Here is a 27,650-nt window from a genome sequence, read left to right on the forward strand (position 1 = left end):
AAAAATCTATATAGGTTTAAAATACTTTTCTCGTTCATAAAAACCTAATTTCTTCCTTTCTGTGAAATTTAACATACCAACGGTGCAAAGAAATTTATTTTTCAGGTTTTGCATCCAAGAAAATATTTATTCAAATACAAAAATAATCGTGGGTGTTGCTCTTTTTTATTTCATTTTTTTGTTTGTATTTTGTTAATATAACTTAGCATATGCGTATCAGAAATTTTCTCGAAGAAATTCCTATATTTAACTTTTTGAAACCATTCATTTTGGACGAAAATATTTTCACACACATTTGTAAATTTTAAATTTAAATATCTATTCTCCGGTGGTTGCAGCAGACAAACCTCAATTCAATATTTTGTGTGCTACGTAAGTTTTAATACCTTAACAATTAGATATCTGTTGCACATTAATTGTTTAATACACAGGTGCACATTAAGTTATTGTAGCCCGAATTTTTATTATTTATATAATATTTTTAAAAATATTATTAATAACAAATAAATATTTTTAAAAATCCACTTCTTATTTTAATTTGTAATTCAATACTTTTGTTTCGTACAACTTGGTAAAACTCTGACAGTGATATTTAATGTTCCTTCAAACATAAAAGAGTTCTGCAAAAAATTTTGATAAAGTTGCGGCCCGCCATTTGATTTCTGTTTTTAATTGTGGCCCCCCGCCTCATGCAAGTTGGAAACCCCTGATCTAGAACGTTCTTTTATCAAAAATTTTCACAGGTGTTTACGCATTGTTTACTAATAATAATTATGTTTAGAGATGGAATGATACTTTAATTGCACTGCAGTTTGAGGCTTTAAAAATTAATTATGTATATAAATTACTTTTTATTAACCCATATAATTATAAAATTAAAAGAAAAAAAACTTTTTAAATATNGAAAACAAGAAAGATGGATGTAAACGAATTAAGTTTTGTCTTCGGCAGACGATTCTTCCATTATTCGTCCGAAATGAATATTCTGCGTTCAGCAGTATAGGCTAAATACCAAATATTTATCGGTTGCATCTCTAATTTAGAAGCAGCAATTGCTGTTTATTTTTGAAAATGTAATTTTTTTGTTATAATTTTACAGTGCTGAGAATAATCTTGTATCGATTTACAATTTAAAAACTCCTTGAAAAAGTGTTTTGTAGTAACCGGACTCTATTTGCACAAATTCATAAAAGCGGACCCTGGTTGAAAGAATGTGAGTAATTTTTGCACAATTTCACGAAAAACGGACCTTTCACAAAACGTCTGGACAGACCCCTGTATAAAGAGTCGCAAATTTACCGATATAGCACTCCAAACGGAGTAATTCTAGTCGCATAATCTAGTGCAAAAGTTCAATGATTGAATATTCTCACTACCAATAAGCTTGATCGAAAATGATTCTTTAGAAGAGTAAACAATTTTATTAAATTTTCTGAAATTCGGAGCAACATATTAGCAATAGCCAATATTAAATAGTTTCTAAACTTCGACTATTCATTATTGGAAATGATTAGAAAAAATGATGGATTTTAATCGGCAAACATCAAAAATTAGTATGTCTAAATTGAATGCATTTTTTCTGCACGAACAGCTTTAAACTTGATCCTTTTGAATGAATTATAATCATTCTTTGGCTATTGTCAACGTCAGTGTTGATCATAGATTTTTCTTTTAAATCTTAGATTGCGAATCCCTGAGCACAGAGTTATAATTTTAGCAAGGATTCTGAAAATGTACATTAAAGGCACTTATTATGAAACACTCTACATGAATTGTGTACTCGTGTTGAACTATCTACGGCAAACCTTACCAATAATCCTACTAATATACTTACATGAACTAAAAAAGTATTTTATTTAAATACTCAGAACAGTCAGGTTGTCACTTAGTACCTTTTGTCCACTGAGATCTGCAAAATTTAAAGACGTGGAAAGATAAGTTAATTTTGTAGAGTAAGTAGCTCAAGAGGAAAAAGATTTGACCTTCCCCTAAAAAACCTCGGTTTTTTTTTCAGAATTATCACACAACTCTAAATAGTGTTAAGGAATGGTACTCCTCACAATAATATATTGATATATTTTATTTTGCTTTGGCTGCATGAATGCAAAATTGTTAAGTACTGTTGTTGTGGATATAATTATGTGAACTGATGACAAGATTATGTCCTTTCGTTATGTTTTCTAATTTAATTATTACTTTTTAAATTTTTAGTATTTGTTTTCTTTTTTCAATCTTGTTATTTTTTTTTTATTTATGTTTTTTAATTTTTATTATTATTATTTTTTTTTTGCATTTTTAACGGTTTGTCAGACTTATTTTTAACCAACATGAATATTCATCTACTCCATGTAATTTATAATAAAATATTAAATTATTCTTATCTTTCTGCAGCCTAGAAGCATTAATTATTAATACTTTTAATTATACATTTTTTAAACAATCAAATAACTTTATTTATATTTAGGCTGCAAGTGATGTCATTGAATTCCCAGAGTTCGATTTCCCCGAAAATGGCGACGAAGATGGCGAACCTGATGACTTCTTACCAGATCCTGATGGCTCTCGTTGTAGTAGAACTACAGAATCAACTCGTTACGTAAAATATGGTGGAAAACAACAAGCTGTTAAAGGCCTTTCTCATTCTACAAAGGCACACATAGATCGAAATAGAGATGACTATAGTAGTGTAGGAGGGCCAAAGAGTTCTGCTATGTCCGATACATCAGAAGCTCCATCATTAGCCTCCCATGTGAAAAATGTTCGAATTCCCTCCCACACATCTGATCTTGACCAGTACCTGGATGATCTGTTCAACCCTGTTCTGGATGGTAACCTAGATGAACTAAGTGATGCTAGGTAAATTGGTTTAGTATACCTAATATTTTTTTTAAGATTTAAATAAGATCCTAATAAGTCCTATTTTCGACAAAGTCTTGATTATATTATTTGTTATGGATTTCCATAAAAATTTCTCTCAACATTGTCTTTAAAATGGCAATTCAGATCCCGTGAGGTCAACGTTTTACCAGTAGCTTCGTTCTATAAAGTTATGGTTTAGCGAAAAGCCAAGAAGGAGAAATAAAACAAAGTGGATAAAAACTAGTGAGCAACAGTAGGTGGTTTTCCGTAATGTAAGAAATAACTGAATTGCTACTTGTAATCGGAAACTTGCAACTCGAAAAGAAGTAAATTGATTATGCCTAACCACGTGATTTAAATTTCATTTAATTGGATGTTTGTGTGTGTCGAAACGGATTGCCTTCTGAATCGACAAATGTCACAATTTACCAACGATGGATATCACTTGCAGGTAACCAATTATTCCATACGCTATGGTTTGGTCACCCCTGATTTAAACAATCGAACTTGATCTAACTATCAAACGTACTTCAAGTGAAACTCAGTACTACTTTTGATTATTCTTTAATTTTCAGTATTTCTTGATATATTTAGATCTGTATTCATATTTTTAAAAAAAATATAAATTGGTTTATTACAATATACAGGGTGGTCCCGAATTCATGGTACAAACTTTAATAGTAGGTACAGGACATTGTAACAATGATTTATTGTATAGGAATGTATAGTCGCAAGTGACGCGGTGAGGCGTAAACAGGCGAAATAACGGCCGAAAGGAAAAACAAAGATTTTATTGAAAGCGTTGTTGACAAGTGTCATGTTTACAGTAAGTGTTCAAAATTGCGTCCACCAGAAGCGATACATGCTTGACAGCGTCGGTGGAGCGATTGGCGTACACGTTCAAAGATGCCTGGTATTTCACGCACACCTGCAGCAGCTACAGATATGCGAGCGACGAGATCCTCATCTGAGTCAACTGGAGTCTCATAAACAAGATGCTTTAGATGTCCCCATAAAAAGTAATCGAGGCTCGATAAATCGGGAGATCGGGGTGGCCAAGGGATTGGTCCACCACGCCCAATCCATCGAGCACCAAACGTGGCATTCAGGTAATTCCGTACATCAATGCTGAAGTGTGCTGGCGCCCCATCGTGCTGAAACCACATGCGGTTACGAATGGCGATCGGAACATCATGCAGCAGTTGTGGTAACACTTCTTTCAGAAAAATAAGATAGCTTCCGCCACTGAGTCGCGTGGGTAGTAAGTATGGGCCAATCAAAAAGTCGTTCACAATACCAGCCCACACATTAATACAGAAACGTTGTTGAAACGCATGTGGACGCGTTGCATGTGGATTATCGGTTGCCCACACATGGGAATTGTGCGCATTAAAGACACCCTCGCGTGAAAATGTCGCTTCATCTGTAAATAGCACATCACCTACGAAATAGGANTTAAAAATATCTTTAGGTAAGTACTCACTTATTATGCTTGGCAAATTTTCGTGCCATTCTGCGACAGAATCAGCAGGAACCTTTTTTAATTCACCACTTACAACTTGACGCGTGATCCCGTTCCGAGCTTTGAATTTCTACAACCATCCTGCTGTAAAGCCGCCATCTGTGAGATTCAATTTCATGGCGACTTCTTTAGCTTTTTCCATCAACATTGGACCACTTACTGGAATATTTGACGCACTACACTGATTGAAAAATTGGATCAAAACCTTCTCCATTTCAGGAAATTTACCCTCTTGCACTCGCATTTTCTTTGATGAAGAAGATCCGTAGGCTTTAGCATGTTCCTCAATTTTCAGACGATCATGAATAATAGTTTTTAAGGTAGAAACTAGAATGCCCATTGTTACAATGTCTTGTACCTACCATTAAAGTTTGTACCATGAATTCGGGACCACCCTGTATAATTTACAATTTATTTTCTAATTATAATTTAAATCTCCTCATTTCAAATAAAAAGTAGTATTTTTTCTCCTTTGGTCTAAATAGAGGCATACTGGTTAAACATAGGTATACTGACAAACTATAATGAGCCAAATACGATCATATTGACGAAATGGGAATATTTGATTACACGTTATCTTATTTGCGTCAAATGTACTTAGTTACAAGTAAAAATATGTGGACAAAATTGTGTCACCAATTTCTCTCATTAAATATTTTTCTTCTATTATGATTTTAGGTCATTATCAGCGTCTATCAAAGGAGGTCCAAGACCAAACACGATGCCAGTCCACAAAAGATACTCAGTCGAATCGGATCCTTCGTACCATATGTTGGATGAGCTGTTGCCAGAACCGCAAATTGATGCTTTTAAAGATCTTACTAATCCTAACAAACTTGCCAAGGCTTTAAAAGGCGGTGGACAGGCTGTGACTGGTGGAGGAGTTGATACTCAGGTAAAGGCTCAAACGTTTCTGCAATGGCGTAAAAATAAAATAAAAACTGTGTTTAGCAATAAGAAAATATTAATTTTAAAAAAGTTAAAAACATTTTGAAAAAAATATAGCTTTTTTTAAGTATATTTAGTTTATTTAACGAGAGAGTTGTATATTTTATGCTAAAATAAAACAAGTCACTTTAATATTCATAAAATAACATTTTGGTAGATAAGTGTAAGTCTATAAACAAAAGAAAATCACTTATTGTAATAATAAACAAGCGTTTCATAATATTCCATGTTTGATAAAGATTCATGCTGTTCCTTGTTTCTCTTAGACCCTTCCGATTTTTCTGCTATGCTGAGAAATGTTGCTTATAATTAGAAACAAAAAAAAGTCAACAAATTCAAAGTCAACTAGCAACTTTTTACTGGGGATGAGCTTTTGGTGCTACTTGGGAGAAGCTCTTTAAAACTGTGTCCCCTGATAGCTCTTTAGGGCTATTGGGGTTTCGTTGTTTCAGGCTACTGACTGGACATGACTTTCTGCACAAGCATTTACACTGTATTGGACGGGCTGACTCTCCAGACTGTATTTTGTGTGGGCAACTTTTTGCCATGATTGGCGGATATCTCTGGGACTATTCTGCCCCTCCTAGAGGCACCTCCATCCCTGGATGTGCCTCTTTTTTTGTATTGGGTGGCAAGACTTTTTATACTTGATAAAGCAATTATAAGTATGTAATTATGAAGATGGAAATCAGGTGTGGTTACTGTTGGAATTGGTAGAATTGACTAATTGAAGATAGTGATGAAAACAGGATAATGAAAATAACAATTGAACGCAAAAACTGGATAATAATTATAATGAAGCTTTTATTTAGAAGTATTTGTAGATCTCGAGGTACAAAATTATATTTTTATCCATAATTATAAGTTAAGTAAATTTTGCATAATATTAAGAAGAACAGGCCATGGGAGATAAATCCCCCATGACCTGCCTAATCAAGAGCCAAATTAAAAAAGTAACTGAATTGTTCCCAACAGACTGTTAGAAACATGAGAAGAGATCCATGGTTGGTGATTCATCGAAAAATAACATAGCCAAAAATAAAGCCAACTCCCCATAATCAATATTAGGTTTGAAAAATACCTTGGCGATCGCGAATGGCCAACAAGACTGTGAGAATTATTACAACCATGTAACTGAAGCAGATTTGTGGTAAGAAATTTAAGAGTTAAAAAGATATAAATAGATTTTTATTTTAAGGGAATTAATGAGTCTACGTTAGTACTGAAATAAAAAGTTAGCCGTTGCATTGATCGATAAGAAAAGAAAAAATATTTTAGGTTCGCTTTAAATAAAAATTAACTAATTGATTTAATTTAATTGCAACTCGATTAAGAATGATTAAAAAAATAAAGTTTAAGCAATTAAAGAAATTTTAAAAGCTGGGAAATATGTAATGTCTATTGTAGCATCACAGTAATTTCAAAATAATAATGGTCTGTGTTCAATAGATATTCATGCAGTAAAAGAAATGCTTTATGTCTAATAAACTTTTCCGAAAATATTTCAAGATTGTGATTATTTGGGGTGGTAAGCTGCTTATTAGTTAAATCATCCTACTTATCTTACACTATTTTAAAGTAGCATAATTTTTGTAACTTATTTTACATTGTTTTCATTTCTAAGCTCTTAATTTGCTTTTAACTTTTTAGCAAAGAACATCGAACGGGATTCATTCTCAAAGTATGACTCCAAACTTATCAACTCCTTCTCCTGCGCTTCCCGGAGGGATGAATTCATCAGCTTCATCAACTACTGGAGCTTCTGGAAATTTACCTCTCTATAATCTCTCTGGTATGTCATGATGTAATCATTACTAGTGTAGCCAACGATTAAACACCGTTGCATTAGAGCGTCTGAGCTAAGAAATTTTCCTTCTTAATCAATAGGCCTTGATTAAATCCGCAGAATAATACTCGCATGCGAAAAGTAATGCTGTTATTCTGTTAGTGATATTGTTAGAGTTGAAACTTTTTATTAGAAAAAATATAATTTGCTATTTCAAAAAGTGCACATAATGAAAAATTATCAATGATCATCTAAAATTATCAAACGAAACTTAAATTAGTATACCAAAGATTCATTAAGTCGAATATAAAAAGACACATAGCCATAGACATTAGCGAATGTTTGCGAAAAAGGGACAGAACCTCCTAGTACAGGGATAGCGAACCAATGGCGCGCTACACAGTATTCTGGGTAAGCCACCGATCACAAATTTCACTATTAAGCATATTATTATTAAATTAAAATTCACAAAAACAAATAAAAAAAACAATTAATAACCACAAAAAACGAGCTAACAATAAATAACGAGCAAAAAGGAAAGTAATAGTCCTGCTTAAACTAACATCATACAACATAATATAAGTTATTTAAAAAAACAATTAATTACCATACAAAACAAGCTAACTATAAATAAAGAGCAATAAAAGAAAAAAATTAATGGTCCTGCTTAAACTAACATCTTACAACCTAATGTAAGTTATTTGTCATCCAATCTGCAACAACAGAAGTCACACTGATGTTACTTTAAGTTGAATTACGCGTATAATTGAGACACTGCAAAATATATTTTTTTTCATAGTAAATAAAGAGTTTTGAGTTGATAGTATTTAGTATTATTATTTTCCCAATAATCCCGAAGTCAAAATTATTTGACGGCATGTCTATGACCTCATTTAACAATTTTTTGAAAAATGGCACGTTGGTGCCTAAAGGTTCGCCACCCCTGTCCTAGTATATATAAACATTACAGCATACCCATGTTTGGAAGTAACATAAATAATAGGCCTACTTAATTTCAATCTTTTAACTCTTTTTTTTTTTTGTTCCAAAATAAGGTTAATATTTTTAAGTGTTCGCACTTTCTTCTAAATAAAAACCTTATCCTTACCTTTTTGTTCATGCTTTGTCAGAAGAACATTTGTCATTCTATAGAATGCGTATATATTCTATACAATTCCGAGGTAAAATATATAAGAATTCTGAAATTTCATACTTTGCCTAAAAACGCCAGGCATTGTATAAAATGGCTGGATATTTTAGAATGCTGGTGCTTTATATATTATCGGTAGCATATTTACCATTCTTCTTATCCCTTGTTTTATATATTTTTTTCACATTTTTAGGAATGACTGTTCCAATGGTAGACGCTTCCCAATTAATTCAGCAGCAACTGTTACAACAACAGATGATCCAGGTAAGCAATACAAGCAGTTCTCAATAGCTAGAACTTTCTCACTTGGACATATCCTTTCTTTTAAGACTTTTTAGTGAAATGACTATGATTGGGATACGTTTTTATCACAGCACTGCATGACTTTTAAGCTCTCTTCTGACACTTATAATCTCTAATTCTAATCCTCACTTTACTTACCCTAACTTATTGTATTAATGCTTCTGTTAATAAAAATATTNATTAAGTCTAATATAAAAAGAGACATAGCATAGACATTGGCGAAAAGCCACCGCCTAATATATATAAACATTACATCATGCCCATGTTTTTATTTTATTTTATAACCGTCGTTGAACAGCCGATCAAATTTTATGGGCTTACGACTGCTAATGTTCAACTCCGTAGCCTTGTAATTTTGAACCCAATCCGGAAGACAAGGGAACTCCTGGATCGAGTATTGGGAGAAATTTGCCTTAGTGGAGAACTTTTTGATGGAGCTAACCCACATTTTCGTTACATGGAGAGGAAGACCACGAGAACCTCCCACGGTTAGCCTGACGGCAAGGGGACTTTAACCCATGATCCGATTACCACCGATGATATTTCCCGTCAGTACTGTGGTCGGTGCAAGCCGGATGCGGAATTCGTATCGACTGGGATTCAAACCCGGTTCGCCGTATTGGAAGGCAAAAGCTCTGTGTTTGGAAGTAACCCATGTTTATCCATGTTTGGAAGTAACATAAATAATAGACCTACTTAATTTCAGTCTTTTAACTCTTTTTTTTTCCTCTCAAATAAGGTTAATATTTTCAAGGGTTGGCACTTTCTTCTAAATAAAAACCCTATCCTTACCTTTTTGTTCATACTTCGTCTGAAGAATGTCATTCTATAGAATGCGTATATATTTTATACAATTCCTAGGTAAAATATATAAGAATTCTCAAATTTCATACCTTGCCTTAAAACGTCAGGCATTGTATAAAATGGCTGGATATTCTAGAATGCTGGTGTTTTATATATTATCGGTAACATATTTACCATTCTTTTTATTCCTTGTTTTATATATTATCGGTAGCATATTTACTATTCTTTTTATCCCTTGTTTTATATATTTTTTTCACATTTTCAGGAATGACTGTTCCAATGGTAGACGCTTCCCAATTAATTCAGCAGCAACTGTTGCAACAACAAATGATCCAGGTAAGCAATACAAGCAGTTCTCAATAGCTAGAACTTTCTCACTTGGACATATCCTTTCTTTTAAGACTTTTTAGTGAAATGACAATCATTGGGACACAATTTTATAACAGCACTGCATGACTTTTAAGCTCTCTTCTGACACTTATAATCTCTAATTCTAATCCTCACTTTACTTACCCTAACTTATTGTATTAATGCTTCTGTTAATAAAAATATTAAAATTGGTGTTGGTGTCTTATCTCTCTCAATATTCTTTGCGTTCTATTAACACTAATTACTACATAATTTGTCTTACTGAACTTTTTTTAATTTTAGTTTTTATTTGTATATTGGAATGACAAGTTAGATTAAATGAATCATGAAAATTTGAGAGGTTTATATTATGCTGAAGGACTTGAGGGTAATATAATAATAAGCCATTATTTCAAATTGAGCAGACAAGTTTTTTTTATTAAAAAAAGCAAAATTTCCATTTTTGTAAAAAAAAAAAAAAAATGTGTATTGTGCTATAGTGAAGTTAAAATTTTTAAACTTGTGAGAAGCCTATCTAAAGGCAATGGTAAGAAAATATTTGATGTAAAGATGTCACCTTTACGGCAGGTAGGGAGCATAATGATTAAAAATTAAATAATAATCTTTGTTGGAACGTCATCGTATGCCGCTAGAGATGCTTCTCTATTATAGACTGGCTGGCCGTTCATGCGCATTTGAACTGGTACATTTTTACATAAATATTATTAATTTTATATTTAATAAAAACTTTGAAATATTGCTTTCAAGTATTTTATTGTTTTATCGCAGTTTTGGTGACTAATTTGAGGAAGTCGCCAATTTGATCGCCAAATTAGTAATGTACGATATCGCTGTTTCTCAGCTTATTTAAATACAATGTTAGACGATAATTATTAGAAAACATAAATTTTAAGTTATTTAGTTGAAAGGAAGTACCGACTAAAATCGCAATAACAGCCAGCCCATAATAGGAAAGCGTCTATAGTGGCGTACAATAACATTTACATCCGTGAGTTGCTGTTTCATTCTAAATCCATGTGATTTACCCTACTCTAGTAAATTACTACGAATATTAAAAAATTGTTGAGTCTCCACCGTTTTTTTTGTGTTCAACTTAAAAGTTTGAAATTATAATGATTTGTAGAAAATTGTACAGGGAGTAAGAAGGGATAAAAAAATAATATTTCATAATTATTTCGAAGATTACATACTGTTAAACTTGACATAAAAAATAACATTAGCCCAATCTGCAGGATACAGGAATGCAGCTAACTACAGAACTGAAATTTGGCGTAGTGAAAAGGCCATATATCTGGGTTTTTTTCGAAATTTCAATTCGTTCGAAAGTCATTACAATTTTAAAAGCCTTTGCTGAAATTTTTTTTTAAACTTTTTTTTTGCTTACGTTACATTTTGCTTCGTGGCGCACAAACTATAAGACTTAAAACTTTAAAATTACAATGGGTTGTTGAAAAATGTACCAGGAGCATGACGAAATAAGAAGAATTAACATTCGACTCTTAGTTCAAAAATTATTATTAACTGTTAAATTTGTAATTTGCTTGGTCGTGATGCAGCCCGCAGAAGTGCATTTATGGAGTTAAAACGTGATGTGATGTGATAATGAACCCATTTTTATTTGAGAACTTAACGAGAATTTTGTTTCCAAATTCTAATTTGCCCGAATTATTTAAGTGTTTTTTCGTCAATTTTTTAAATTTTTGTTTTAAATATTGACTATATTTTTCCCATTGTTGTTCACATTTATTTTTCCTTCACAAGATCTTCATTTTTTTATAAGCTCCATTTTAAATAAATTGAGAGTAGCAAAATAAGCGAAATAAAAAAGAAAAAGATTTTAAAAAAATATATTATATGTGACCAGATATAAATCTTAGCGTTTTTATTAAAATTTTTAAAAATAAGAAGAAATGAATATTGCTAAAAACAGTTCCTTATTTAGTTTGTTATAAATTTAGTCAATGAGTAAAATTACTTTTTTCATTTATTTCTTTGTAATGAGTGACGCAATCTGTATTCTTTAGGTCAGTTTTTCAAGTGCAGATGATTATTCTTTAAATCTAGGTAATTTTCTATTTCGCAACGGTTTACATGTAAACAAAATGTTCTTAAGTAGAGCTACAATAGTTGTATCTATTCGAAAATAAAATGTTTTGTGCTTTTGTAGAAAATACCGATGTTTAAAAAAAGATGAGGACAAAAATAATAGTCTGCGAGCCGAGCCTCCTTATATCTATAACAAACGTAATTCGATGAGTTTAATGATGAGTTAATTCGATGAGTTTAGTGATTCGATGAGATATCTACAAATATTTCAACTAAATTTAGGGGTTAAGAATCAACTTAAAGGGAAAGATAAATGTACCGTTTCTTCTGAGCAGACATAGTATGTACTATAGTGTAAAATACTACGTATAATATATATATACAGAGAAAAAATATTAGCTATTAAAATTTGAATGTCAAAATTATGAATTTGTTAAAATTCGTGGGCAAAAAAAAGTGAAACTGAATTTAAATTTTTTATTTACTTAATATATATACATATATATATAAAAACATTTGACTCTGAAGACTTTGAATGAGCTTTGAGCTGCCGAATGTATAAATAAAAGCCATAGAAAAATATTATTGTACTATTGGAGCGCTAAACATTTTCAGTTAATTTATTTTATATCGAAGGCAGTATTGTAATGTGTATGATTTATGGCGTCTATCAAGATTAGTATTAACATTATTTAAAAAAAAAATTTTTTTTTTAACTTTTTGGTCTAATACTTTCTTTAAAAATTTCATGATGTGGAGAGAATATAATTAATCAAATTTATTAAAACTAACTCTATCTTCAGACGTTCCATAAAAACAAGATGGAATTATTTCTTTAAATTTACTCAACCTTCGAAATAGTGTTAGAACTAACTAACTAACAAGAAATAACTTAAAAGGTATCTTGATATATTATTTATTCCGAAAAAAAAGGTTAAAAAAAATTTAAAAAAAAAAAACGATTATGCACAGAGATTGCAGAACTAGCATAGGAAAAGCACTGAGAAGTAAGTAAAATTTATAATCCTCTTAATTAAAAATCTTCTTGAAATATATAAGGCGCTGAACTTATATTATTATTTATTTATTTTATAAATATTATTTATTTTAAGGCTAATTAAATTGTTAAGCTATTTCCACAAAAGGTTAATTGTCCTCAGTAAAAACAATTGTGTTGGACGTTAAGGCAAATTGGCGTAGAAGAAAGATGTACTACGACTTTTGTTACCTGTTCAAAACCTAAACGGTACAGGACATTTAGAATTAATCTTCATTGGTCGATTCTTACTGATAAGTTCTATGACTGTGGTTTATCTACAGTCTCCGCGGCAGTTAAAAAAAATGCAATTTTTAAAGTTTTAAAGCTAACCATACACTGCTGAACAGCTGTGGCCACCACCCGGGAGTTGTTATCCTAAGGTTAAATAAAATATCTTTAATGATAGACGGATCAGGGGTTTCCAACTGGCTGCCAGGGGGCCGCATCCGGCCAGCGAAGCCATTTTGTGTGGCCCCCGAGCTAAAATATATTAGTTGACAATTTTTGCGGACAATTTTCGTAAAAAATCTATATGGGTTTAAAATACTTTTCTCGTTAATAAAAACCTAATTTCTTCGTTTCTGTGGAATTTAACATACCAACGGTGCAAAGAAATTTATTTTTCAGGATTTGAATCCAAGAAAATATTTATTCAAATACAAAAATAATCGTGTATGTTGCTGTTCCTTATTTCATTTTTTTTTGTATTTTGTGAATATAACTTAGCGTGTGCGTATCAAAAATTTTCTCGAAGAAATTCTCCGATTTAACTTTTTGAAACCACTCATTTTGGACGAAAATATTTTCACACACATTTGTAAATTTTAAATTTAAAATGTAAATATTTATTCTCTGGTGGTTGCAGCAGATAAACCTCAATTCTCTCATTGAATATTTTGTGTTCTACTATGTAAGTTTTAATATCTTAACAATTAGATATCTGTTGCACATTAATTGTTTAATACATAGATGCACATTAAGTTATTGTAGCCCGAACTTATATTATTCATTTAATATTTTTAAAGATATTACTAATAACAATTAAATGTTTTTACAAATCTACTTCTTATTTTAATTTGTAATTCAATACTTTTCTTTTGTACAACTTGGTAAAACTAGGATAGTAATATTTAATGTTCCTTCAAACATAAAAGAGTCCGGCCCGCCATTTGATTTGTGTTTTTAATTGTGGCCCCCGTCCTCATGCAAGTTGGAAACCCCTGGGTTAGAGTCTCCATGCCATCAGGCTAACCGTGGAAGTTTTCGTGGTTTTCCTCTCCATGTAACGCAAATACGGGTTAGTTCCCTCAACAAAGTCCTCCAAATACTTGATCTCCANAGAGTAGTTACAGACCATGTCAACCGTCATCTATGAAAAGGTACCCCGACATAGAGTCGAGTTAACATGTCTTATGTACTAGTGAATTGTAGTTGTAATTTTGTAGTGGTAGATACACTACAGTTTCAAAATTTCAAGGCTACGGAGTTGAACATTAGTAGTCGCAAACCCAAAAAATTTGGTCGACTGTTCAACGACGGTTATAAAATAAAATAAAATATTTATGCTGAATTTCTGGCAATATTTTAACTAACAGTATTTTAACTGACTATTGTTTCAACAGTAATTTTTGTCTACAAGAAATTTTATATACAACTTATGAGCTGTATTTTCTTTTTCAGTTTTCATTAAATTTTCAGGGTTCTTTGTAAAATAATTTTCAGTACAAAAATGTGTAATAAAAATATAAATACATTAATCATTGCGAAATCTAAGAAATGGGGAAAAATTTTTTTTACTCGTTATCAAGTTCTATTGCTAAAAGGGCTAGCTTTATTGCATACTAATAGTTCATTGCATACTAATTCTTGTTTTAGCTTACTAATTTTCAAGTTTTTTTAAAAGTAATTATTTGGGCGTTGCGCAAAATTAACATAATGTTGGCATTTGACAATATAGAGGTTTGCTTCATGAATACCTTGTTTATAGAAAAACTTCTTTTAAATTTATTTTATGCTTGAATTGATGTAAAGCAACTCATTTCGCTTAAATTGAAATGAATAAATAAAAAAATAGTTGGTTTTATACTTTTGGTCTATTAGCCGCCATATTTTTCAAAATGCAGGGAGAGAACAATTCTAATAAAAATACCATGCTGTATAGTAAAGACATTTCTGATCAAGAAAACAAAAACAAAAAAAAAACACCTTTGATATTAAAACCTAACCTATGGTATTCAAATCATTTATTTAATAAATTTTTTGATCATATGGTAACAGTTTATCCGAAATTCTATCTAGTTCTTATAACCACACATTTAAAAAGTAAATTTAACCAAAGAAATGGATTTTATACTTCTAAAGTATCATGAAAAAAATTACTAAATTTTATTATATTTACCAAATTTTATCACTTACTATTAAATAATATTTTCTTGTTAATTCTGCTTAAATCACTGCCAAAGTACGTCAATGAAAATTACCGTGATGTTTAGTGTTTCCATAAAGCTTGAAACACTGTAAATTTTATCAAATTCTGGTAGTTTTGACCATACTTTTCATTTCAGTGTGTGATAATACAATAAACTTAACACACTTTTTTTTTCAAAATTGTTCAAATAAGATTTATACTCTAAATTGCAAGAAATTCTCCAGACTTTTTTAATTTCAAATTTTTTACAGACTTTACACCAGATACAAAAATAAGCTTGGCTTCAAAATATTTAGATATTAGGTTTCTTAAAGTCTTTTTTAAAAACAAGATAAGGAAAACTTTCAAAAATAAATTGTTTTCGAAAAGTCTTATATTTTGAACGAAAAAAGAGAAATCTTATATTTGAAAGGTATTATATTATATTTAATGTATCCTCCTTGCTTTCTAAGATCTATGTTTACTGTTTTTAAAAAAAAATTGCTTCAAAGCCAGAAACCATGCTAGCAGGAATGGTGTGTGGAATACTAAGTATCTTCTACCATCCGGAACGTTTCTTTGCTTTTAGCTCTCATTGCGTGTTCACCGCCAAAAATCGCTCAATTAGCTCTAAACGGATATAAAGAAAAACAGTTCTTTCTGTGAGAAATATTCAAGCAACTGCAAGCACTGTAATTGATTAGACTGAGCACGAAAAGTTTCTCAATCTCTACAAATAGTCAGAGAAGTACCATCATAATAAAATTCAGTAATTACTTTTTTTTTAAAATATTTTGGGTATTTTTTAAATTTTATTAGATTTTTTTAAACATTCTGGAGCGTGTTGAATGATAATTATGTTAGAATTTGCCGTAACCTTAATTTGAAACGATATTATCAAGCTTCTTAAACATAATTACATGATAATATTGTTTAACTTGAATGGAAACAACGTTTAATGCAACACTCTAATAACGTTGCACCAAATTTGAACCAAGTTATCGTTCTAAGTACTAAAATTATGGTTTATAGTTGAACTACGTTATCAAAGAGTCTATTGAGTCGTCTAATATCAAAACACGTCAAGGGGAGTTGGTAGGGCATATATCAATATTACTAAAACTGATCATTTTCAATGTACCTTTTCCCGATACTAGATAGTGCCTCAGTTTTTTTTCACTCACATGTTTACACTGTGATAACTGTTTATACATATCTTCGGCAGAAATTGTTTTAAAAATTATAACTTGAAAACTTTAAATTTTGTTTTTAATGTTTCATCATTTTTGAGAAAAATATTTCATAACTCAAAACATTCCTCTTAACACTAAAATATTATCCCAGCATGCAATTGATATAATTTCAAATAAGCCCAAAAAAATTCAAAGCTATATCATAAGTAGTTTCTTAACAAAGGTACATCGAAAAATGTCAGTTTTAGTATTTTTGATATATGCCCTATACCGACTCCCCTTAAGGACCAATCTCCTCTGCAGAGGATTAAAATTGTGATGATATGTCTTTGGGTCATCCTTAGGGATGTTTCCCAGACAGTAGCCAATAGCCCATTGTACAGCTCTAGTGCGACGTAAATGAACAACAACCTTAAGGACCGTCGATTTTTTTTAATAAAGTGGGGATTATTTTTGCAACCAAAGTTATCACTGCCTATTTTTTATTCTTTTTTTTATAACAGTCGTTGATCAGGCGACCCAATTTTGAGTTTAAGACTACCTCCATAGTCTTGCGATTTCGAACCCAAACCAGAAAACAAGAGAACTCCTGGATCAAGTATTGGGTGAAATTGCCTTCGTGGAGAACTTTTTGATGGAACTAAACCGCATTTGCGTTACATGGAGAGGAAAACCACGAAAACTCCCACGGTCAGTCTGATGGCATGGAGACTCTAACCCATGATCCGTCTATCATTGAGGATATTTTACGTTGGCACTATGCAAGCCGGATACGGAATTCGTATCGAGCAGCCATAGCTGGGATACGGACCCGGGACACTTTATTGGGAGGCGATTGCTCTATTTCCTGAGCCACTGACTATCGTTTCCTGTTAAAAGCATTTTAACCAAAATAACTCAGACTTATTTTCTGTCTAGTACAGAATCTGCGACAGAAATAATTTTGACTTAAAGTTCACGATGGACCAGAATCTCGTTTGTGGTCGAAATCCTGAAATACAAAAATACTATTTATAAAAATAAATAATAAATGCAATGCTTTCTTATATGGAACCATCCGTTTATAAATGCATGAATGAGTTTAATTTAAAAAAAAAAAGAACTCTTCTTGAGTAAATCTAAATAGGGTTACGTTATGCAAATTGATTAATTTTAAATAATTATGTAAAAAACAATCTTATATATTGATTGAGAGCACGTTAGTTTGTATCTGAAGAGAAGCTTGATCCTTAAAATTAAAATAATAGGTTTGAAATTTAAATTCTAAATGCTTTTTATCTTGTTGAATTCTGACATTTTTCTTCTAAGCTTTTTAGACTTTTTAAAGTGTTAAAAAAAATTAAAAGTAAACTGGAAGCAGGAAAAAATTTAATCTAATTTGTACAGTGAAAAGCATAGGACATATTTTAATAAATTAGTAAAATATAAATGAAAGTCTTTGAATACTACAAAGAAATATCCTAAACAGAAATTTAAATTTTCGTCTATTTTATTTGGATATTTGTCATTGATTAAATATTTTAAGTTTTTTTGTTGCATTAAAATGAATTATATAAGTTATAAAATGATTTTGTAAGTTTTATTTGATACTTAGATTTGGAATGGATTTTAGTATAAGAAACATTTTATTTGAAATTTTTTTTAAAAATAATTCTGCTATCGGAATTTAAGGCTGAAATGAATGTTGAAATAAGAATATGAAACTGAGAAGAATAAGACCAAAAAGGGCTTTAAAATCGGAATTTAAGACTGAAATGAATGTTTATATAATGCTTTAAGACAAAAAAGAATCAAAATTTAGGACTGAAAAATGTTTAGCGAGAAGAATTTAAAATTAAAAAAGATTACTCCGGGGAGAATTTAAGACTAAAATAAAAGTTGTGAGTAGAAATTAAAACTGCAAAGTGAGAAAAATTCTTTGCTTTTGTTAAAAAATAATAAAAATGATCGGGGAATATCGGTAAATAAAAAAGCTAATGCACATTATCGGCCTTAAACAGTTTTTCTCATGTGACTAGTCTAACTAAGTTTCAGGTGAAATGTTATCTTTTGTCCTCTTAATAATAGTAAAATATTTAAGTTTTAACCTGTTGAATAATGTGTTTGTAAAAAAAAAGTTGCAAACACAAATTTTTGAGAAGGTTTTTTGTCGATTTAAGAATTTAAAACAAGAGGTTTTTCTTTCTGGAAAAAAAAAAGAATTTGATATTTGAAGATCATATACAACTAGCTTCTTTAAAAACAGCGATACAAGAAATATTTACAAGTTTGCGAAAATATCATTTTAAAATGTTTATCTAGTACTTTTTTAGGGTACTTATAGATTATAATATTTAACATAATTTTTAACTCCTTAACGGATCGAGAGAAATCCTTTATGGCAAATTCTCTTCCAACTGCGTCAGCAATTCGAATTTTAAAACATAGAAACAGTGGTTCAGATTACCCAAAAGTAAACTATGAAGCTTCAAATATTGAAATATATCAGGTAATTAGATATATATATATCAGATAATACAAATCAGATAATGTTGCAAATATCAAATAATATTGCAAATCAGATATTGTTGCAAATATCAAATAATGTTGTAAATCAGATAATGTTGCAAATGTACCAGAGAATGTTGTAAATCAGATAATGTTGCAAATGTACCAGAGAATGTTGCAAATATATCAAATAATGTTGCAAATCAGATAATGTTGCAAATGTACCAGAGAATGTTGCAAATATATCAAATAATGTTGCAAATCAAATAATGTTGCAAATATATCAAATAATAGCTGGATAATTTCTCTTTACAACAGCGGCTAGACATAATTAGTTTGCAATTTTATGTTTTGAAAAAAGGAATTTCAGTACTTGATTTTCTAAACTATTTTTTTTTCTGTACTTTTAATTACTATTGTTGACAAAAGAAAATTTGCCATGAAGAGTTTCACATGCAGTATAGCGTTATCTTAAGCTCATTGTTATTCTTGTTCTTCAATTTATCAGATGAAAAAGCATTGTGGGAAACTGCCAAATGAAATTAAAACCCAGTTTTGAAAAAATAAATTCAGCTAAATATATGTTCCTAAAAAACCACAGATACACAAAAATATTTGCCACTTATATAATCTGAGGGAAAAAAAATTATTTACGGTTAAGGTGAAACTTACGGTAAAATGTGTGTTAAAATTTATGGCAATGTTTTAACGTTATCTTTCTTTTTAGTTGAGATAAAATAATTCACATTATCAAAACTCACGTTTTTATATCAGAAATGCCTTTATTACGCATTGTAAATCTAAAATGCGTATCGTAACATCGAGAAAAAAAGAAAGTAGCGAACGGTTTTAATTGTTTTCTTTAGAATTCGTCGAAATTTTTAATTTTATCATATTTAAATTATTCTTAAGAAAATTTACGCAATTCGGTAATTATAAATCATATAAAAATAAAGTATTCCTAGAGCAAGAAAATTGTAAGCCTTAGCAAACAGTCAAAAACACTTAAATATCTAATAATTCAATATGTTAACCCTAAACCTAGTCTATGATGAAGATTTTCAATGCTTCCTGTCACACAAACTTATTTCGAATTATAGAATTGTTGATTATGAACCATCTTTCCATCATATAAAAATGAAGCAGTCAAAAATTAAGAAAGTATCATAAGCACACATTAAACGTTAATGTTACATTACCACTACATTACTGTAACATTGTCACATTAAATATTTCAACGAAATCTTTAATATCTGATTATTCAATATCTTAACCCTGAAATACTTAGTCTAAGACAGTGTTTTCCAAAGTGTGGTACGCGTACCCCTAAGGAAACGGGAACAGTTTAGCGGAGGTACGCGTTCTTATGCGGAATATCTTGCAACAAACGAAAATTTCAAAAACTTTTATTTGAAAACAAAGCTAGCCATGAAAATTTACGATAGCGGATTTTTCTATTGGCTATTTTTTTGCAGAGTTAACAGTTATAATTAGTGGTGTCAACAGCCAGTTTTGATGTTTAACTTTTGTGCAATTTTTTTTTATAGTAAAGAATGCATTCATTCTTTTTATTAGTNTACGATTGCGTATTTTTCTATTGGCTATTTTTTGCAAAGTTAACAGTTAATAACAGTGGTGTCAATAGCCAGTTTTGATGTTTAACTTTTGTGCAATTTTTTTTTATAGTAAAGAATGCATTCATTCTTTTTATTAGTGGTACACAGCGTTACGACAAATTTGGAAAGGGTACACAAAAGTCATAAGTTTGAGTAACACTGGTCTAAGATGAGGATTTTTAGTTTTTTCTGCCGTTCTGGTTTCGACTTATTTGAAATAAGAAAATGGTCATAGCAGAAAAATAACTTTTTTTTTTGTCTGAATACAAGATCAATTTTAGAATAAAATGAAATGCTGTATAGAATTATCCAGTTAATAATTAATAATTTAGTTAATTATTTAGCTTATTAACCTTATAAAAAGACATTCAGTTTTTTCTTTGAATTACCAAATGAATTTACGTTTATAGTAACGTTTAGAGTTTAAATGTTTATTTTTTAATACAAACAATAAAATATTTTGCATCAAAATAATTCCGGCAATAACTAGTTTGCCTCTACGCCGTAACTATTAAGGGAATTTAAAAATTGAAAATAATTAATATAAAAATAAATTCTTAAAAAATACTCATTAGTGTGCTAAAAAGTAAAAAGCTTATTTTTATAGAAAAATCTAAAAGTAAGCTAAAAAATCGTAATGAAAATAAAATGATAAATAAAAGTACTCCATTAATAATACTATAGTATAACAAATTCTTTTTAGTATTAAAAATTTTTGTTTTAACTTCCAGATTTATGGACTTTTTTAATTTAAATTTTTTAATGTTAAATTTATATATTTTTATTTTAATTATTTTTTATTACTAATTAATTTTATTAATTATTGATATTATTTTAATTATTAATTTTATTTATTATTTTTTTATTTTATATATTTATTAATTGTTAAATTTATAATTTTTTTATAATTTATTAATGTCCATTAGTTCAAAGAATATTTCCAAATATTATTTCCAAAGAATATTTTAAAATATTGCATTGTTCTTTAAATACATAAATATAAATATGTTCTACACAAAGGTTTAAAATTTTCTAACTTTATCATTTTAATGAATGAAATAAAAATATGTCAAAGAATATCGCAGTTTTATTTAGAATAAGTAAATTTTAAAATTCCATTTTATTCAAAAATAAACTAGTTATCAAGTTAATAGCTACAGCTTACAATTTAAAAACAGTAAAGTACAATATCCTTAAGGAATTCTGTGTAAGATGTTTAATTATAGTGGCGTACATTTTTCGCACGGAATTCTTAAGAAGATGCAAAAAAACAGTGGTGTAGTTTTTTCTTAATGATTCTTGAATATGTAACTAACAGTAGCGTAAATATTTCTAAAGGAATTCTTAAGAAGATTTAATAAACAGTAGCGTACATTTGTCTTAATTCTGAACATGTTTAAAACCTGTAGCATGTATTTTTCTTGAATATCGACAACTAAAATTACTGCGAATTATTTTGTTTTTATCTTTGACATAAAGTAACTGCAATTTGTTTGTGCCCTAAATATAAATTTCCGCCAAAAACATTTTCTGTCCTCAGGGAGATGAGGAGAATTAGAACCCATCGGGCTAACAGCATTCCAACTAATAATGCACCCGTAACGATTGAAGTTAATCGTTCTTAAAAACTTATTCCACTCTCCGCAAATGACTTAAAAACATCCTTTTTGTGTATTTTGTTTAAATTTTGAAAACAAATGCACTCGATTCATTATTAGTTATTATTAAAAAATCTAATACATTTGGAACTATGGGTAAGTGTTAAATTTTTCAGATGTTGGAAAGGGTTTCAAATATTGGGATAATTAAATTAATTTATAATTTTCGTCAGATAATTCATTATAATTTAAAATNCGATATGAATGGAATGGATTTTTTATCATAATTTAAGTACGTGAAATGAAATGTGAGATTTGAAAACTTAGAAACAAAATATGAACACTGAAACATGTTTGATCAAAAATATTTTAGTCAAAATTATTATTAATTAAATCAATTTAAGTCATATTTTTTACAAACAAAAACTCCAATTTAGTAAAAACAGTTACTATTTAATTTATAACAATTTCCGCCGTTATTAATTAAATTGATTTTTCATCCCTTTCCAACTGCTAAAAAATCATTTAAACAGTTATTTATATTATAAGAGTTATTAGTATAAGAGTTGTTTTAATAGTTTCAGGTATTTAACTAAAATACTAGACAAAAAATTACAAATTACAGAACTGTAAATTAGAAGTATTTTTGGAATTTGAAAATTTTCGTTAAAAAGAATTAGAGTTTTATATCATTATATTATATTGAAATATTTTAAGGTCATTTTTTAGTAATCATGGTAATTTAAAAGAAAACATCCGAAATTTATTATACCTAAATTTATTGCTTATTAGGAAAATATTTCAATATATTACTTAATTTATCATGGTAAATTAAAAAAAAAAAGCAATTCCTTTAAATTTCTAAAATATTTCTTAGATTATTATTTGTGTGGCATACCCTATTATGTGTGATCGCGAAAAAATAGTTTTTCTTTATGAAATGTTAATGTTTTATATGTTTTTAAAGGAATTTTTTTTTTCTTTTTAGCTTCAGCAAAGAGCTTTTTTAGCATCAGCTGTTCAGCAAAATCTACAAATTCAACAGCATTTAATGCAACAGAATCAAGCCCTGCAGCATCTACTACAGAACAACTCTGTGAGTACTTCGTATAACTTGGTTCTTCGTATTTTAAAGACTATCATTATTCAACAAATGTCTCTAAAAAAAATTTTTAAAAAACTTATGTCGGTTAAAAAGATCTGCATTTTTTGAATAAAATTAAAGCAATCTACTTATCAAATACATAGAGTGAAAAATTTCCTTATGTATAAAAATCTTCTCTTCTTACATTGAATTTTATCAATGTATGAGACTTTAACAAGAGAAATATAAACTAAGTCTGTTGAATAGTATTGCATTTTTTTTAAATAAAATTAAAATAATCTGTTTTTCAAATGTGTAGTGAAACATTTTGAAATCTACAATAAAATTCAAAGAAAGAAATTACGGTAAATCAGAAACCTAATCTAAAACGTTTAGCATAATGTCTCATTTTTGGAAAACAATGCGATTTAGATTGACGAATACAAATTTCATTAATAAAACATTTGCGTAAGTAAATAAATTGCGCAACAGAAATAAGGATTCAATAATTTATTTATTCGTAAAAAAAACTTTATTTATACCCATTTAAGCAATACAATTTTTCAAATTAAATTAATGAAAACACTTTCTATTTCAGTAAGTCTTTTCATAAATTAAAGAAATTATGAATTTTATTTTTGTTGCAACATTTGTTTTCTTAATTATTAGGCCATGAAATGAATAAATTAAAAAAAAACTGCTCTTAGCTTTTGTTTTCGTCCGCACTGTAAAAAATTCCAGATCAAATTTCAATTAGAAGTTCCGGTCTTTTTACCGTAACATGTCTGGTAACACTGAATCCTTATTTTACCACTACATGCAGTGAATTTACTGTATTTATTACTGGAAAATTGATGGAACGAAAAATCTGATAAACCGTAATTTTTATAGTAACAATTGCAGTAAAATCACTAAGTGAATAAATATTTCTGTAAAAATTGCGGAATAATATTTTACAGTAATAATGGATTTTACTGATGATGAACCGAAAGTGTACTTTATATCATAATTTGATCCCGAATTTTCTTGCAGTGCGTAATCAGCTTCGAAATAACAATTTCTAAATAAAAAAAATAAAAGTATCTAGTAAAAATTAATTAAAGCAAATGACAAAAATTAAAAGAACCCTTTCCAGGTTACTTAAAAAAATTAAAATGTATCAAATCAATTGCGAGAGAAATTATTTTTTATTAATCCTCTTTATAATATGCCTTATAAAAAGAATATGCCTTATTAAAAAGAAAGCTTTTAATAATTATCTTTCTCATAATATTTATTAATCCTTTTTATATATTAATGATGTGTATTTTCATAGTTATATTTTTTAGATCATTATTTATATTATTATTGTTATTTATTGTTGGGCAATTCATAAAAAACTTTTAACTTTATACATTTTTTAATAAAATTGTGTCTGTTTGTTTGTTATTAGATGAGTCCGGCATCTCCTGCTCCAGGACCATCTCTGTTAGCTGAAGCGCCATCTCTTCAGTTCGGTGGGGCTATGTCGCCAACATTGGCTCCACTTCCACCAATAATAACTAATTCCAGCCTTACACCTTCCCTACTACAAACTGCAGAATTCCCTGGCCTTTCTTTTCAACAAGCATCTATATTTTCACCCCCAAAAGACGGAACAGACGGCTTTCAGTCTGTGCCTCTCAAGGCCTCCAATAGGCCATCCTCACCTGTGCAGAGAACGATTTTTCCAAAGCCCAACCTGCCCCACGAGGTAAGGGATCTGCTATTATTGTCTGGTTTCTTAATAATAGGGAAGAAGATTTTTTTTATATTTTGGTTTAGAATGGAATTTTTTAACCCGTGGTTTTAGTTGCTTTGTAGTATAATAGCTGCTGAAAAGGGATGAAACCTATTCTTCGAGAAATTTCTTTTAATGTGCGTTATTATGAACAAAGCAAATTTTCAAAAATTATGGAGCATCTAATGTCCATTTCGAATTAAATTCTTTGTTACATTCTAACATTATCAACAAATATCATAAATTTTAAATCAAATGTTTGCAAAAAAAAAAAAAAGGTGCGTGTTTTTTATTTTAACTAGTTTGAAAAGTCATGCTTAACTTTTACGATACAAATATTCACGAAAAGTTGATAACTAATACCAAATAATGATTAATAAATATTAATAATAATTATAAGTAATTAATAGGGGACTAAATCTTTCATATGTCCGATTCTTTAATTTCTATTTGAAGCATTTTCAAACATAATTTGTGGTTTAAATCCCTTTTACTTGCCATTTTTATTCTATTTATTTATTTCTTCTCCTTCATTATTAGTAGTATAATCCAACTCTTAACAAGAGACTTAATCTTTAAATACAACATAATTGCAGAGAAATGTCTGAACTTTAAGAAAGACACATAGCTAAAATGCCAAAGAAATTATAAAACTTTTTTTTTTTAATAAAGGTTTTGAAAGGTTTTTTGCCAAAAAATTAAAAGGTCCAGCTCAAGTATCTTTCCCCTGGGGCAAAGTCATGATTTTTCACAGTAGAATGAGCAACAAAATTAGCAGACTACCCTGAATAACCTTTGATCGAATGATTGGATCTTCACGTTCTAGGACTCAATGTCAATGGTTCGAAAAACTAACTTTAAATATGCTAATTAATTAGTTCGGACGATATTTTATGTTATGAAATACGAAGTCAAAATGTACTTTCTGTGAATAAACATACCATTTCTTCGACATTAGGATTTACCTCCTCCCTCCAAATATAGGGGTAGCCGCAATCTGGGAAATATGGTTCAATAATTAGGTCAGTTTGGACCCCTTAATATTAGAAATTATAAAATTCATTTATTCGAAGGTAAAATTCCATGCAAAATATAACTGTTTGTAAATATTTTGTTATTTTTTATTTCATAATAGTCGGAAAACTTTTGAATTGTAAGGTATGCAGTTTTTTATATCATTTTAAAGAAGGCAATTTTATAGGGCAAAATATAAAATTTGAACGAAATCGGTTGAATAGTTCCTGAGAAATCGAAGTTTGAAAAAGTCATGTTTTAAAATTCGATTTCTCAAGAAATATTTCGAACGATTTCGCACAAATTTTGAATTTCGCAATTTAAATTTCTTAAAGTTATGTAAAAATTGTATACCATGAGAGTCAAAAGTTTCTTGACTATTAAATAAAATAGTAAATTTATTAAAAGTTAGATTTCGCATGGAATTATCGTTAGGTAAATGAATTTTATAATTGTGTACAAAACATCCAACATTTTCCATTGCGCGTTCATGGTTTTTGGTATGTCAACAAACGCCCATCATTCCATGATGAAAAATGCTACGTTAATACTAGGATGGTTAACCATCAAGAGAAGCTTGACTCCCATGGACCAACAATCCATGATAATCCGTGATGGTTTATGATGGTTTCAACTATACATCTCCATGATGGTTTAATAGGAATTCTAGTTGGTGTTCAGGAATATACCATCAAAACAATTTGGCATTTTTTATGTTGAACCATTATAAACCAGTCCGAATTTGGGATGATGGTTGTTCATGATCGTTCCAGCATTTGATTTCTAAGATAATATGATGGAAATTCGTGATGGTTCTACACGAACAAACCAGCAAAACAAGTTGCTGTTCTTATGCTGGACCATTATAAGTCAATTAGTCCGAATTCCTACATTGAGGTGATGGTTACTTATGTTAGTTACCCTCAAAAAATATAATTGTTCATGATGAAATTATTGATGGTTACCATCAAGATTATGTTGGCCAATGGAAAACTATCGAAAATTCTGACTTGGGTAGTTTTTCAATACTTAAACAACGTAAAGCTTTAAACTTCTTCCACAGTTTAAAATACTTATAACCTTAACAGAGAAGCTCACGTGTTCTAGACGGTGGATAAATATTTTCAAGTAATAGTCTTTTTATGTATGATTCTTGGGTTAGTAAATTCGATTAATAGGATATTTATTCACCACTCCTACTACATAATTCAAAAGCTTATGTGATACACCTTTTTGTTACAGGTAAGTCGTGTTGAACCTTTCAAAAAGTTGGCAAAATTAACCGAAAATCTGCACATTTTAGTTTGTAGTTCTCTACCGTTTTTTAAAATATTTTGCCGAATTCGGAGCAGTTGGCATCTCTTCCTTAAAATTAGGTTACTAAGTCTAATGTAGCAGATTTTAAAATGTTACAAAAATATGTAAACGTACTATTTAATAGGAAATTATGGACAAATAATTTTTTCGGAAAACAGGGAGGAAGTAGAATAACTTTTTTTTTGTCTAACGAGGACATCAAAAAGCACACTTTATGGCAATGACTTAAAAATATTGATACGTGCATTGTAAAACTGATATTTTTTTTGGCGTTCGATTTAAGAAGTTGGAAACCTTGAATAATTTTTCCCCCTGGCATTTGAATTAAAAGTTTTCAAATGTTTGGAAA

General features: G+C 29.6%; 1 protein-coding gene across 1 annotated transcript in view; it reads left to right on the forward strand.

The window, feature by feature from the left end:
• LOC107445751 (Myosin 10A) overlaps window positions 1–27,650 on the forward strand; it is a 281,182-nt gene that overhangs the window by 172,873 nt on the left and 80,659 nt on the right. The window contains exons 30-35 of the mRNA XM_071185451.1: window positions 2,465–2,856; window positions 5,060–5,276; window positions 6,980–7,121; window positions 8,459–8,529; window positions 23,116–23,223; window positions 24,644–24,943. Of these exons, the coding sequence (XP_071041552.1) occupies window positions 2,465–2,856; window positions 5,060–5,276; window positions 6,980–7,121; window positions 8,459–8,529; window positions 23,116–23,223; window positions 24,644–24,943 (1,230 nt within the window). The remainder of the gene's footprint in view (window positions 1–2,464; window positions 2,857–5,059; window positions 5,277–6,979; window positions 7,122–8,458; window positions 8,530–23,115; window positions 23,224–24,643; window positions 24,944–27,650) is intronic.

The sequence above is a fragment of the Parasteatoda tepidariorum genome, chromosome 9 (assembly GCF_043381705.1).
Source record: "Parasteatoda tepidariorum isolate YZ-2023 chromosome 9, CAS_Ptep_4.0, whole genome shotgun sequence".
Classification (NCBI taxonomy): domain Eukaryota; kingdom Metazoa; phylum Arthropoda; class Arachnida; order Araneae; family Theridiidae; genus Parasteatoda; species Parasteatoda tepidariorum.